This window comes from Panicum virgatum, chromosome 9K, assembly GCF_016808335.1.
Source record: "Panicum virgatum strain AP13 chromosome 9K, P.virgatum_v5, whole genome shotgun sequence".
In the NCBI taxonomy this organism is placed as follows: Eukaryota; Viridiplantae; Streptophyta; class Magnoliopsida; order Poales; family Poaceae; genus Panicum; species Panicum virgatum.
Window position 1 is genome coordinate 1993721 of NC_053144.1, and position 14885 is coordinate 2008605.

The 14885-nt window shown below is 46.3% G+C and overlaps 4 protein-coding genes across 6 annotated transcripts; 2 read left to right on the forward strand and 2 right to left on the reverse strand.

Annotated features, from left to right (window-relative positions):
• Window positions 1-805: 805 nt before the first annotated feature.
• Window positions 806-4465, forward strand: LOC120649223 (transmembrane protein 184A-like). The gene is made up of 6 exons (XM_039925957.1): window positions 806-1148; window positions 1904-1977; window positions 2756-2905; window positions 3065-3350; window positions 3572-3805; window positions 3882-4465. Exons 1-6 carry the CDS (start codon window positions 996-998, stop codon window positions 4197-4199), a joined length of 1215 nt encoding a protein of 404 aa, XP_039781891.1. The 5' UTR covers window positions 806-995; the 3' UTR covers window positions 4200-4465.
• Window positions 4466-5698: 1233 nt separating this feature from the next.
• On the reverse strand, window positions 5699-8562 carry LOC120649224 (SPX domain-containing protein 4-like). Its single transcript, XM_039925958.1, has 4 exons — window positions 8548-8562; window positions 8157-8513; window positions 6607-6766; window positions 5699-6520 (listed from the first exon to the last, which is right to left on the reverse strand). The coding sequence occupies exons 2-4, from the start codon at window positions 8442-8444 to the stop codon at window positions 5988-5990; spliced, it is 981 nt and encodes a 326-aa protein (XP_039781892.1). The 5' UTR covers window positions 8445-8513; window positions 8548-8562; the 3' UTR covers window positions 5699-5987.
• A 1531-nt stretch (window positions 8563-10093) lies between these two features.
• Window positions 10094-11448, forward strand: LOC120648459. Of its 2 annotated transcripts, none has more exons than XM_039925238.1 (4): window positions 10094-10400; window positions 10498-10628; window positions 10729-10985; window positions 11066-11448. In XM_039925238.1, the coding sequence occupies exons 1-4, from the start codon at window positions 10349-10351 to the stop codon at window positions 11193-11195; spliced, it is 570 nt and encodes a 189-aa protein (XP_039781172.1). In that variant the 5' UTR covers window positions 10094-10348; the 3' UTR covers window positions 11196-11448. The 2 variants fall into 2 exon arrangements, with proteins under 2 accessions (XP_039781172.1, XP_039781173.1); XM_039925239.1 differs by having other exon boundaries at window positions 10732-10985.
• Window positions 11449-11813: 365 nt separating this feature from the next.
• Window positions 11814-14846, reverse strand: LOC120649226 (protein N-terminal and lysine N-methyltransferase efm7-like). 2 transcript variants are annotated; one of them, XM_039925968.1, is made up of 7 exons: window positions 14630-14846; window positions 14443-14519; window positions 13387-13520; window positions 12841-12983; window positions 12630-12701; window positions 12436-12540; window positions 11814-12312 (listed from the first exon to the last, which is right to left on the reverse strand). In XM_039925968.1, the coding sequence occupies exons 1-7, from the start codon at window positions 14694-14696 to the stop codon at window positions 12158-12160; spliced, it is 753 nt and encodes a 250-aa protein (XP_039781902.1). In that variant the 5' UTR covers window positions 14697-14846; the 3' UTR covers window positions 11814-12157. The 2 variants fall into 2 exon arrangements, with proteins under 2 accessions (XP_039781902.1, XP_039781903.1); XM_039925969.1 differs by having other exon boundaries at window positions 13387-13798; window positions 14630-14801.
• Between the last annotated feature and the right edge of the window lie 39 nt (window positions 14847-14885).

Consider the following 14885-nt stretch of genomic DNA (forward strand, 5'->3'; position numbering starts at 1 on the left):
AATCTGGGCTGCCGAATGAGTCCTAAGAGAGAATCCGCAACTGGTGCTGTCGACGAGCTGGAATGCAACGAACACATCATGTCACTGCCTCAGCGCGCGTTACATGATACAAGCTCTCTTCTCTGTACCAAAACCGAAACATGGCAGACTCTGACGGTGATCATGGAATGGAAACCGGTGTAAAAACAGGACGTCGCCGTCGCTGCTTTGCCCTTTAGTCTCACGCATGCACAAATACAAACTGTTTCAAACCGCAGAAAAAACTGTATTGGCGCCAAGAAAGAAACGAGAACACCATCCAATCATCCATCGTGCAGATTCCTAGTTTGCTCGATAAAAAAAAAAGCGAACAGCCGGATGCTAATGCAACATTAGCCTGTAATGCTAACCACCTTATCAGTGTTCCAGGCTGCAGCAGCAATGATCGGATGATGTCGACGTAGCTCCCCTGTCGGCACTCGGCTCAACCATCCATCGCCCAGCCCAGTAGGTGCCGGGTAATCATCCGATTACGTTGCCTCGGTTAGCCAACCGCACTGAAATTCTGTACAAATTCGTGCGAATTCCAGCTAGATTGCGTGCATCCCACAGGAGGAGGGCAGACGGTTGATAGTTGATTCGATTCCACGCTTGAGTTTGAGGAGAGGAGGAGAAGAAAGCAGAAACAATTTTTAATCTTCGTCCTCCCTGCCTTCTCGAACATCGGTCCACTCCAAATCTCCAGAAATTTTACAGATCAAAAAATTAAGCGGAAATCCAGACGCGAGAACCGATGCTTTTAACGCTGACTGTGAACCCCTCTCTCTTTCCTCTTCCCCAACCCAACCACCCGCACCCAGCCGGGCCAGAGGCCAGAGCACCCGACGCGACGCGGCCTTCGCCTCCTCCCTCTGACTGGCCCCGCCCCCGCCTCGCCTAGCTGCCGCGCTCGCGCCGCCGGGGGTGGTACAGGGAGGAGGAGGGAGGGCTGGTGGCGGCCGCGCCTCGGGGCCCCGATGGAGTGGGCGTCGGCGGCGTACACGGCCGCGGCGCTGGTGTGCGCCGCGGCGGCCACCGTGCTCGCGCTCGTGCACATCTACCGCCACCTCCTCCACTACGCCGAGCCAATCTACCAGCGATTCATCGTCCGCATGATCTTCATGGTCCCGGTAATGCTCCCCGTCCGGCGCTTATACCTAACCCTTTTTGCTCAGCTCCCCCCATGCCAGATCTATCGCCGCTTTCGCGAAAAAATTCCTTTTTTTTCTTAAATTTGAGGGCGCGTCGAAGTTATTAGCTGGGATAAGACCCGTTTTAGGTGACTTTGCAGGAGTTCGTTGCTTGCCCACGCGAATATGCGATTGGGTTTGTTTATGCTATTAGGTTTCAGTCGGTGTCTAAAGTGTCTTTTCAGGCGAGTTACCCGTGAAAGCCAGGCTGTATTTGGAAATTGAAGTACCCACTAATAAATTTACTGCAGCTTTGTGCCCCATGTGTGGAGCTTTATGCGATTTTGCCCTGGTTTTCTTTGATGTATGCAATTGAATTCATTGTGGCTCTGGAGCTTGCGGTTTTGCCCTGAGTATGAGTTCATTAATTGTACACCGAGTTCTGATAGGAATGTGGGTGCTTCCGGGGCAAATTATTTCTGTTGTTTGAGCATTAGAGGGTTTTGGTTAGAGGATATGGATAGTGTGTTTAGATTCACTAGTGGTTGGGATCAGTAAATGAATTTTCTGTGCAGCTATGAGAGTAATTATTTGGTAGAACTCCTACAACTTCTAGTTTGGAAAATATGAACACTTGGTCATGTATTCGTCCATTTGCATCCCACCCTTGTGTCCCTTCGTTTATGTTTACAAGCTCTCTTTATATCTTTGCATATTTCAGTATATTAACCAAAAAGGCGTTCAATGTTCTGCAGGTATATGCTGTTATGTCATTCCTTTCCCTTATCCTCCCTGCAAACGCGATATATTTTAATTCTATTCGAGAGATGTAAGTCCTACTTGCATGCCAGACCTCTTTTCTCATTTCATATGGATTATTTAGTTCAGTGTGGCGATTAATGGCTTGTACTTTTGCTTCCTGTTGAGACATGTAATATTCTATTCCATGATTCCACCTATTTGTAGGCAACTAGCAAAAAGATAAGAACTAGCAGAAGCATGCTATCCAATTCATATGCGCTGTCAACATATCACTGTCTCTGAACTGCTGATGGGTTTCGGTAATCTGCACTATAAATATGGTTAGCAGGCTTGATAATCTTTGACCATCTCTAGTAAACGGGTATCCAGTATGCTTTGTGAATAAGTTCGCATGCATCCAATTTGTTCAGAGATTGATCTGATCCCATCGGAGTAGGCATCATAAATTCATAACTGACAAAGATTACTCACGCTTCTGTCTACTCATTATCTTTCTATGAGCATTGAGCAACATCAACATAAATGAAAACGAGGTGGAGCAAATGTAACAAAATGATTTCTCTCTGTAAAATTGCAAAACGATCTTCACACGCATAATTTGATAGTAAATTCATTTAATGCTTCTAATCTAATATGATACTAAGTGTGTCTTCATATGTCAACCTATAGGCTAGATTCTTGCTGAGCTTGTGGTTTAAAATTGTGCAGATTTTAGCCGTTGCTTACCTTTATATTTATATGTGAGTTTGTATTCTATTGGCTTTTTCTGCAGTTACAGAAGTACGTCTTCAACTAATAATGGCAAAAATGTGTCTTCTGAAATGTCATATCTCATGTTCTTTCAGCTATGATGCTTGGGTCATCTACAATTTCCTCTCACTCTGCTTGGCATGGGTGGGAGGTCCTGGTGCTGTTGTGGTGAGTTTGAGTGGACGAACTCTGAAACCGTCATGGATTCTGATGACTTGTTGTTATCCAGCTATACCTCTCGATGGGTGCGTAAGTTTCCTTGGTGCATATTAGTAATTATCATAACAGTTTTTATGCTTTTCTGTGCCATTGCACAATTATAGGTGATTAAGTTTTGTGAATATATTTTTGCCTTTGTTATCATGTGAGTGCTGTCTGAAAAAAAATCTGATGATCTTGAACAGGCGTTTTATACGAAGATGCAAACAAGGCTGCTTGCAGTTTGTAATTCTCAAGCCTATTTTGGTTGTTATCACCTTCATACTTTACGCGAAAGGAAAATACAAGGATGGAAACTTCAGTGTCAACCAATCCTATCTGTACATAACTATCATATATACAATCTCATACTCGATGGCATTATATGCCCTCGCATTGTTCTATGCGGCATGCAGGGATCTACTTCGGCCATATAATCCTGTCCCAAAATTCATAATGATCAAATCGGTTGTGTTTCTCACATATTGGCAGGTAAAGTACATGGTACTTCAATCGGCCACCTGTTGTCCAAAATAAATTTACAACTGTATCTCTGTTTGCACTTTGCAGTGTATTTACTAAGAAATTTTTATATGTAAACTTATTCTCTTATAATATATAACCAGTAGGGGCATACCCCTCCTGTTTCATCGAAACAAAAAAAAATGATTGGAGGTGTTATCCATGCAATAATTTGAAGCTTTTTCTTACAGGGTGTCCTGGTTTTCCTTGCTGCAAAATCTCGACTTATCAAGAATGCTGATAAGGCCGCTGATCTCCAGAACTTTGTATTGTGTGTTGAGATGCTCATAGCAGCCATTGGGCACTTATTTGCCTTCCCCTACAAGGAATATGCAGGTCCCAATGCCCGCCCTGCCGGTGGTTTCAGAGAAAGCCTTCTTCATGCTTTGAAGTTCAATGATTTTTACCATGACACTGTTCACCAGGTAACTAGGACTTTCATACCCTGGTACCTAATGCATGGTAGCATTTATTGTCTGACCAAATGCTATTCTCATGCAGTTTGCTCCTACATATAACGAGTATGTGCTCTACAATCACAATGAGGGAGACAATGCACAAACAAAGTATCCCTCAGGGAGCACAGTGCCAAGTGGGCAGGGTGTAGAGTTAGCTGGCATCACTGTGGTAGCTTCAAATAGTCCAGTGACATCAAGCGTCTCATCAAACAAGGCAGATCAGGAAGAAACAATGACAACCCCGATCAAGGACAAAGTCGATCCTCCTGGAGGGCTGTATGACCTCACAGACTTGCTCGATGTGGATTTGTCTAACTACCCAGCCAAGGTTCCTGCAATCACTGATGTAAGAAAACAATGATCAACCTTGACGAGGGGCTATTTGTAGGGTGGCATTTGGGGAAAATCGTGATTTTTGTTGAAGGCTCGGCATAGTTAACATTGTAAAAATGTGTGTATTACTTGCTTCTGATTTTTCCCCATTTAAGGGGCTTATTCATGTCAGCAGCTGCTGCCACATGGCTTCTCGCCCCGCTCTTTACTAACTGTAATGTTGTGAGCTGAAGATAAACTGAAGTGACACAAATGAAGTCCATACTGAATATACTCTGCATTTCTGATGGAACATTTCTCATTGGCTGCCTTATGTAATATGGCTTATTCTGTGCACGAGTAAATTAATCAATCGAGATATTTGGCAGATTTCTTTATGCTAAATTGCTAATGGCCTGCTTTCTGCTTACAGCTTTACAACACAACAAAAAGCATGATAAATAAAACCCTTTGCCTTGTCCCCCTCCCAACAACAACAACATAGCCTTTTTTCCCAAGCAAGTTAGGGTAGGCTAGAGATGAAACCCGAAAGAAATAAGTTCAAGGTTCAGGCACATTGATAGCCAGTCTCCAAGCGCTCCTATCCAAAGCTATCTCTTTAGAGATATTCCAATCCTTAAGGTCTCTCTTAACCAACTCATCCCACGTCAGTTTAAGTCTACCTCTACCCCTCTTTACATTATCGACCCGCTCAAGAACCCCATTACGCACCGGCACCACAGGAGGCCTTCGTTGGACATGTCCAAACCATCTCAGCCGATGCTGAGTAAGTTTCTCCTCAATTGGTGCCACCCCGACCCTATCCCGAATAACTTCGTTCCGGACTCTATCCGTCCTTGTGTGCCCGCAAAACCACCGCAACATCCGCATCTCTGCTACACTCAGTTGCTGCACATGTCGCCTTTTTGTAGGCCAACATTCAGCACCGTATAACATCGCCGGACGAATTGCTGTCCTATAGAATTTGCCTTTTAGCTTTTGTGGCACCCTCTTGTCACAAAGGATGCCAGAAGCTTGCCGCCATTTTAACCAGCCAGCTGAAATTCTATGCCTAACATCTTCATCAATGTCGCCATCCTTTTGTAGCACCGATCCTAAATACCGAAAAATATCCTTCTGGACCACCACTTGCCCATCTAGACTAACGTCTCCCCCCTCATGCCTAGTCGCGCTGAAATCGCACATCATGTACTCGATCTTGGTCCTACTAAGTTTGAACCCTTTCGACTCTAACGTGCGTCTCCACAGCTCTAACTTCCTATTAACCCCTGCCCTACTCTCGTCAACTAGCACCACATCATCAGCAAAGAGCATACACCAAGGGATCTCACCTTGTATATCCCTTGTGACCTCATCCATCACTAAAACAAATAAATAAGAGCTCAATGCTGACCCCCTGGTGTAGGCCTATGTTAATAGGAAAGTCAGTGGTGTTGCCATCACATGTCCAGACAAACATCGTCGCATCCTTGTACATATCCTTAATGAGGGTAATGTACTTAGTTGGGACTTTGTGCTTCTATTAAGTGATTGGGAAGTAATAGCTCTATTAAGTGTCAACCAAAATGTCTGCTAGCAACTTACATGCTTTCTGCCTACAGCTTCAAAACTTAAATTGCACTACACAGATTCTTATGGCAATTGACATGGAAAAACACTACCTTTCATGACTTCAACCCTTGAAAAGAAAATGAAGAAAAGGAAACGGCACCATCAGAAAATCTTGTGCATGTCAACACTTCAAAGAGGGTTAAACATCCAGATTATTAACATTTACACTTATCAACGGTTATTGAACTGTGCGTGAAAAGACTCATTATTCATTCCGTGGCTCGCCATTTGCATTATGTTCCCTTTGAGCAACATTCTGCTTACTTGAACTTGACTGCACCTCTTTATCATCCTTTCCATCATCCTGAATCTGGGAGTCTGTTGAGGAATCTGATAACGAACTCTCAGAAGTGATGGCACCAGAACAAGCTTCGCCATCCTCACCATTGAAGAACCTAGACAGAGATAGGGGGTTGTAAGTAGAGCTGGCTCTCCGAAGGCCTTGTATCGCTTTCATTGCTGCGAGTGTGCTTCGGTACACATCTGAGGCTTCCACGTCACCAGACAATGTTGGATCACGCTTAGCCACAGCATGCCTTTCCAGATTTGAAGATGAACTAGGCTCAAGAACTTCTGCTTCGACCGGGAAAAGGAGTTCAAGATTAGCCTCGCATTCTCGAACAAGCCTTGTTAAAGGTTCGGTTGTGAAAAATGGCTGGTGACGAACACGCTGAGTGAAAGGCAGGCTAAGCAAACCGCCTGTTCTCTTGTCATACTTCTTCAGTATCTTCACTAGTCCTGCAATTACAGCATATAAGACACACTAGAAGCTAGACACTACTATACAAATACTGCAGATTGCCAACTTAGTTTGAGGTGCTCACCAGCAAAATTTAGGGAGCTGTAGGTTTGCAGAAGAATCATTTCGCCGTGTATGATCACAAAGTCCTTGCGTATCTCTAGCATCTCTTCAGTAAATTCACTCCTGGATGTAAAAGCATCATTCTTCTTAGCTTTGACGCGCTCAATCCTCTCCTTAAGCACCTTCGAGAAACAAGGTCACCAAGGGTTAGAACGGCAGCTCCAACTCAAGGAAGTGCTAAAGACAAGCAAACTAACTGATGAATAAGGTGATAAAGGACAAATCTGGATGACTTGGCTGCCTAACCACGTTATGATAATCTTCCATTTTAAGGCGTTAACATATTCTTAGATCTAGAGGTACAGCCATCTGTCACTGTCAACGTTTTATTTCTTAATGTATCCAGCACCAGACAATATATGGCAAGGATGAAGCCCCATGACAGCAGCGCAGCACAAGGACATAGATACATAGATACTTTCAGGTAGAGTTTGAGAGTTTCAAATACTGATCATGCCTGAAGAGACTTTTTAGGTACGTCAACATTCAGCGTACACAAGATCACAAGTTTTGGAGGAAATAGAAGATCAGCCTCATATTAAACAGTCTAAGCTATGTCCACCTTGTCTGGGTGATCAACCCAAAATGAAGTTGTAAATATAGTTCCTCATGCAAGTATTTTGCAATACCGGGTGCAGTTGCTGTCTACATGAGTAAACAGCTCTTCATAGTAAACTTAGTTCAATTAAGGGGCTATTTCAGTATCTACATGACAAATCTGGTCATCAATGATGTTCTAGTAAACCCAAAAAAAGAAATTCATTTCACTTCAATGCACAGACACAATTGCTGATTGAGTGTGCTACTCTTATACCACAACACTTCCGCACCTTGAAATCCATGCAATCTTAGATTGGACTCGAAAGGCACGAGGAATATATCTCTCATCATGGAGAAAATAAGGAACATTATCCAGTCATGCTCACATCATTGCAAAAATTGTGTGGGTCATTGCGGTCAGTATTTATGTATTGACTTTAGCTAACATGCCCAAAGTGATTGACCCTGTGCAAAGATTAGATTCTAAGGCCATTACCTGCACTATGACTGTAGAATTAGATTTGAAGTAGCATATTTGACCCGTTGTTAAGTGCATACAGCAGCACACAGCAGTAAAGCATCTTCCATAAAGAAGGGTAATGGCAATCCATTTTGTTCAGAACGAAGTCATAAACAAAAGAGATGTGCGACAAAGCTATGAAAATTAGACTAAGACAAGTTTTCTAACCACAATTAATCATGAACTGGCCCCTCCTCCAAGGCAAAAAGCAAGGATTGGAGGCATGATACTCTATTATCTCTTAGCAATCGTCCTTATCATTAGTTCAATTCAAAATGCCCGTGCACATACTGAACTACCAGAGATAACATATCAGTACATAACCCGACTGCACATGCCGAGATCAATAGATCAACTGGGGATCGGGAATCACTCCAACATCAATCGGGTGGCCTGCATCGACCAGGATCGCCGAGAGATGGGTGGGCGAGGGCAAGGAGAAGGGCGCGCACCTGGAGGCGGATGACGTACCACTCCTCCCTCTCCATGTAGAACTCGTTGAGCTTGTGGAGCTCCATGTCGAGGATGCTGGCGAACCAGTTCCCCAGCGCGACGTTCCCCTGGCCGGCCCCATCCCCGGGTCCCTCGGCGACGGGCGGCGGAGGGAGAGGAGGGGCGGCGGGCTCGGGGGCCCGCAGGTTCTTGATGAGCTTCTTGAGGGCCTTGTAGGCGAGGTACTTGTCCCTCCACGCCGGCAGCGTCTCCTCCAGGTGGTTCCGGAAATCCTTCCCGAACTTCATCCGCGGAGGACTCACTCTATCTCCCCCTCACCCCCACGAATTCCTCCTTATCAGAGGAGTGGAATCTCTTACCTCTACCACCCCCTCATCTCCCTCTCTCTCTCTCTCCCTCCTCGGGTGGGAGTGGAGGAATGTTTAGCGATGGGAGGAAGAGGACGGCGAGGGGAAGAAGAAGAGGAGGCAAGTGGAGGGAGGGGCACGGATGGGATGATTGGGTGTTGGGTCGCTGTCGGGTGGGGCCGGCCGGGGGATATTCCGTATTCGCCTCGTGGGTCCCCGTCGTCTTCCCCTCGGCGCCTGCAACGCCTGCCGCTTTTGCCCTATTTTTCTCAGGGTACTTTTGTACGGCATAATGGCATCTTCTCCTTCATTGGGTCTCCTCCTTTCTTGCGCAGAAATTTCGTCGTGGATGGTGGGTTGATCGGTGGTAACATGGCGAATGTTCCATGAACTGTTACAAGCCAAAAATCGGATCAAACTCAGGCCCGGTCCTGAGATGTTAGTGGACCGGGGCGAAACTAAATTTTAGGGCCCTTAATATAAATATTCATATCAAACCGTTTTGAATATGCTATTGAATGCGATGAAGTTGCTATTTTTTTTTAAAAAAAAGAAGTAATTGGAAAGTAGCTGAAAGCCTAAGAGTACTAGACGAACACAAGGAGGAAAGTTTACTTACTATCACGGAGAACTTGCAGTCCAATGAATAGATTCTATCGCTAACCCATGTACTACAATGAACTGATGATTATCATTTACTAGCTGCAATGAACGCGAGTATTCTGATACTGATAAGCCATTTTATAAAGGGAACATATCAAACTTCAATCACCGTGTTCGGCTGGAGGCTCAGCCTCCAGCGCTACAGTGTTTTTATCTCACGTTCCTCCAGCTCTAGCCTCCAACCACTAGTCAGGTAACAGTATTTTTCTCTCACACCACTCCAGCTCCAACCTCCAGCTCCAGCCTGCCGAACACGGTGATTATTGGCAACCGAGCTGCGGCAGTACGTGGACTCAGAACACGCTGCCAGGGAGATGCTACGTGTTAATCTGCGGTTATTATTGGCTCAGAACTTGGCCTGGTCGCGGCGTCCACGCACTCTCTACTGTCTGCGTATCCGGGCCCGGGGCGGCCGCACCGCTCGACCCCCTCAGGGCCGGGCCTGATCAAACTGGAGACAAAAGAGAAACAAAATAAATAAAAATAATGCTGGTGGCTGGGGAGAGGCATAAGTCTTTTCTGGGCCAGGCCCATTTGAAGCGATCCGGCCGCGTGAGAAACGGCCCGTATTTCGGCCTGCAGCAACTGAGACTCGACTGCCTGCTGCCGCCGTATGCTGACAAGGAGAAGGAGATGAGCTCGCACCGATAAAAAATGGGAGATGAGCTTGCTGATAAGGACGAGGAGCAGTGCAGTGCATTGCACCAGCGCCTTTGGCGGAAGATGCCTATCGAGGACACACTGGCATGGGGCGCTCGCGCATGCGCGCACTGGCGACTCCGGCCAGCGACGCGTGTGCTTCATCGACAGGTAGCTGTATGCATGCTTGCTTGGGGAACAGATAAGCTGTGCGAGGGAGGGACAAAGCATTCGAACAAAGCAGATAAGGGTTGTTGGTGGGAGTTTCATATGAGGCTTGGATCGGACAAAGCAGGTAGCTGCGCATACTGGTCGATCGATCGAACAGTAAACTTGAAAGAATAAACAGTAAAATTTTCAGCTGCTGGTTCGTCTATAAAATGGCCATCAGCTGAGAGAGTGTTCAGCAAAATTATTGATCATTCCTCGCACACTTGCTCTTTCTTCCAGGCCAGGGGAGAGACGATACAAGAGAGTTATTAGTTGTTCGATAGCATAGGCCATATATAGGGTCGTCGATCGATCGATAACGAGTAGAAGAGATGGGTTCTCTGATGTCTGGCTGGAGCTCGTCAGTACTGAGTGACAAGGAAGGTAGGACTTGCAATATTTTCCTCTTTTGATGCCTAAGTGCTGTCTCCTCACGACTTGACTGACGATCTTCACGTACACGTCCATGGTGCGCGCGCAGTTCGTCTGATGAGGAACCGGTCGCTGACCAACGACGAGGTGGAGGCGTTCTGGAGGAAGCACGGCGGGAGGCCGGCGGAGAACGGCGAGGCGTCGCCCGGCGGCTCCCCGCTCGCCGGCTCCCCCGGCGCGGTACCGGACGGCAGCTGCCCTGCTCTGCTATATTATAGGAGTATCAACTCAGTTCGTCAGGTTTAAATTAAAATACAATGCTTTTAATGATGGATGGCAGCAGGAGACGACGATCCCGCTCGCCGCCAGGCAACTGAAGGCGATGAGGTCCATGCCTCCGCTGCGCGGCGGGATGAGGAGCGACGACCTGCCCTCGCCGTGCGCCGCCGGCCAGCACGCCCGGTGCTTGTATCCCGCTAGCGAGCCGTCGTCACCGGCGACGACCGCCCGCGGCAAGGGCTGCTTCTTCCACGGGAACGCCGCCGCCGCCGCCGCCGCCGACGACGACGACGATACCTCCAGCACGAGCCGCGGCTGGTACGTATACGTACGAGTGGTTTCAAGTTGCACGCGGTGCACACGCACTGATGATTCACGAACGATACTTGCATTGGCAGGTGGACTCGTAGCAGCTGGGCGTTCCTGAACGATCCGCCGAAAGAGGAGGTGGTGCTGGGCAGGGCGCAGATGATGAGCTTCGCGTGCGACCAGTTCCACGCCGCCCGGATCGTCACCGGCAACGCCTAAGCTGTAGCGCGCGCACGTCCGGCCCTGCACATACACGTGTGAAAGTGTTGTGTAATTAACTTGTATTCGTTGTCCTTTAGGCTTGAGACGAGTTGTTACCACCTTTTTCTCTAGCTAGCTAGTACGTGTCGAAGTGTAAACACGTACAGTGCATGTCATGGCATGGTGAGCGGCTGCCGGCCGTTGGATCGTACATGTAATGTAACAAAAGAGGAACGTTTTGATGTTGGAATGAAGAAGCTATTATATTTCAGTGCGCGCCGACGGACACTGACAAACCAATCCCAAATTAGAGTAGTTTTTTCTTGCTTTGGTTTTGCGTTCCCAAAACTCTGTTCTGCTGGCAACCAGTAACAATGTTTTTCTCTCATATCGAATCATCACCAGCCATCAGCCACCAGCAATATTTTCTCTCACAGCAAATCAATACTCTGTTTGGCTGGTTGTGGCATTTCTCGCACCAAATCAGCACCCGCCAACAGCCACCAAATATACTGATGCTGATGTGTTGGGAGTTACACACCTGACACCCATGATTTTTTTTAAGAAAAAAAGGTGCAGCAGGACGAAATCACACCAGGGCAGCAACACAACTGATCAGTAGCAGCAATGCATATATGTTTCACAAACACATGGCACCACATGGGCGCACTCTTTCCTCATCTTGCCAAGAAAGACGCGAGTTACATTGGGTAGATCTCTGCACATCTTGCAACGTGCTCCATCTCAGAGTTTCAAAAATACAGCAGCAGTACAGCTCAACAAGACTCAGCACAAGTGAGGTCCTTCCAGTGAACAATTCTAACAACGGAAAATTCGAGCAAAATCACTCCAGCAAAAACCTACTCAAAATCCACACGTTTCCTTTCCAAAAACTGTCCAGGCAGGCGCCCCCCCCCCCCCCCCGCCCCCGCAGTGCCTTTCGTAACAACTTAGAGGAGAGTGCAATTTCCTCATTTTTTTCAGCTCTTAATTCTGACGAGGTAAGCAAGATCACCCAAATCACGCACTTCAAGGCCCGCATTCTCACATCGTTTGAAGAAAAGCAATTGGTCCTTGCCGATTCTTCTGCGCCAGCTAATCAGAAACACAGGAGATTTTGCAGGTACTTGTGTTCCTGCCAATCAAGGAATCATAGCACTCTTGTCAAAAAAAAAAAGAAAAAAAAGAAGAGGAAACATAGCACAAGATATTCTCACATGCCGGATGAGTAAAAACAAATGAAATTTGGAACAACTACCTGATTTGTCTGTGATGGTGCTGCAGCCTGACTTCTCACCTGACTTCTTGTATTCTTTTAAAAGAAAGTATACTGTCTTTACCAGGTTGTCATACTGTTTAACATCTGAATGCAACAAGTGCATATATTGTGTTAGGGCATTCCATTCACGATAATACATCATTACGAGATGGAGGCCTAAGATATACACTTACAGAGTAGAATATCACTAGCAATAACAATGTCCCAATCTGGTCTAGAAGCTGGAAATGGATCTCCCCATGTGTCTGAGGGTTAAATGGAAGTGTTAGAGAACAGTTATCCACTTTCAAGTGTCCTACTGCCCTGCTTGCACCTAAGGGGCATATTTAGCAAAAAGAAAAACTACAAGTGCCTAATTTTTGTTTGAAATGGTCAAAAACTCACGTCTGATATGAGGTAGCACATCCAACTTATTAGCTTTGCAGTTGTAAGCAATATTCTCTTCAATGTCCTTGTCATCATAATCAGATGTTGTGATATCCACCCCAAATGACTTCCTCAAAAAGATCGCCAGAGCTCCCGTCCCACTAAGCATTATAAGAGAAACTAATGATCAACAACATAGACAAGCTGAAGAAAATGCCATCATGTTCTTGTGACAACATTCGACTAAGGAGACAAAAAATAAAGCTTTTTGCTTACTACAGCACCAAATCATTATAACAACAGGATACTGAAGACCCAGAGTCACGTAATTCAACCAAGTAGCCTAGTAATTTCTGATTGCTTCACATGGTAAACAGTGATTTCTAACTTCTGACAGCATGATAAAAGCACAGAGTGTGCCTCAGTGCTAACAGAAAACAAGAAAAAGCTATGAAAAGGTCATTAGATATCCTGAATTATTTATCGAGTCCACTCTTACTGCGTGTAGTGGTCATTATCATCGAATTGGTCAGGAAACAAGGGTAAAATACATGGCATACATACCTTCCCAATTCCAAGACCCGTTGTCCATCCAAAATCAACTGGTTCTTAACCAGCCAAGCAGCAAATGAAAATGTCCCAGGCCACAGCAAGTTTGCGTTAACCTCATGAGCTGAGAATTCCCTTACGCTGAGTTTCTGTATTGTCATATTTGGAAATTTGAAGAAAAAGATAAATATGAATTCGGTATCGTTTGTAGGGTTGCAATAACAAATAACACTGAGATCAAGAATGCCTAGTAGTGCTGGCTGCCTAGCTGCAGCAGCAAGCCGGCAGCTGCAGCCAGCTGCTGCAGCCGCAGCCTGCGAGCACAATATCCATTGTCCAATAGCTGCAGCTGGGCAGCAGTAGGCTAGGCAGTGGCATGTCAAGCAGCTGCAGCCGAGCGGTTTCGCTGTGCAGCCTGCCCAAGCAGCTGCAGAAAAGCAGAAGCGAGTGGCGCAATTAAATGTAGCCTTAAATCTTGCAAAATAATAGATTACAGGTCGAGCAGCCTTTGGTAAAGAACATAAATGGCCAGCCAGTGACGTTGTTTTTATAATTATGTGGATCCGGTGATGCAGGAACATGAACTCCAGTGCATGGAAAAATACAGCAACACATCCATACACAATATGTGGATTTTTTTATGCTGCAACATGAACTCCAGTGCATGGAAAAATACCTTGGCAACATATCCATACGCTCTTCAGAAGTATGCTAAATTGTTCGCACAATTTGAAAAATCAATTGGGACGACCCAAAAAATGTGTAACTAATGATGTAGCAGCAAAAATCAAGCTCTACCTGTCCATATAAGATCCATACAATGCTTATGGCTCGTCCTAAATTAGCCACCATTTTACTTTTTTATTCATTTTTCTACTTTGCTGTGTTTGAAGCAACAATTCTCATGTGCGCCATCAGTAAAGTTTAACCACTAGAGAATCACTGAACTGGATCATAGCTACTGCCTTTTGGATAACCTAAGTAATAGTTCAAATTCCGGGCCCTCCCTATTTCAGAGAAGCATCGATTCTGCAGACGCGGGACTATGAGGCAAGGGTCATGAAACCTTACCATGCCAGGGAATTCGTGCGCTCTCTCCACATACTCCAACGCCTCCTCCTTCCCCTTGCCGTCGACCTCCATCTCATCTTGAGTCGCGCGGAAGAGATAACACCAGCCGTTAGGACTTAGGAGGCGCGGTGGGAGACGGGGAGGGGAAGGCGGCGAGGGGGGGGGGGGGTTGACTTTCTGGTCGTACCTCGGCCGTCGTCGCTGTCGTCGGCGCCGTGGAAGAGGGAGGCGGCGGAGAAGAACGCGGTCTCCATGAGTGTGGTCGTGTGGACCCTTGCTGGTGAGGGAGTGTCTGTCTGTTTTTTTTTTTGGAGGGAGGTCGCTCGAATCTCTAAAACACGATTCCGGTGTCATTTCCTAGCACGACGTCATGCCACGTCAGCGAAAAAAAAATCGTGGCCATTCCGGTGTCATTTCCTAGCACGACGTCATGCCACGTCAGC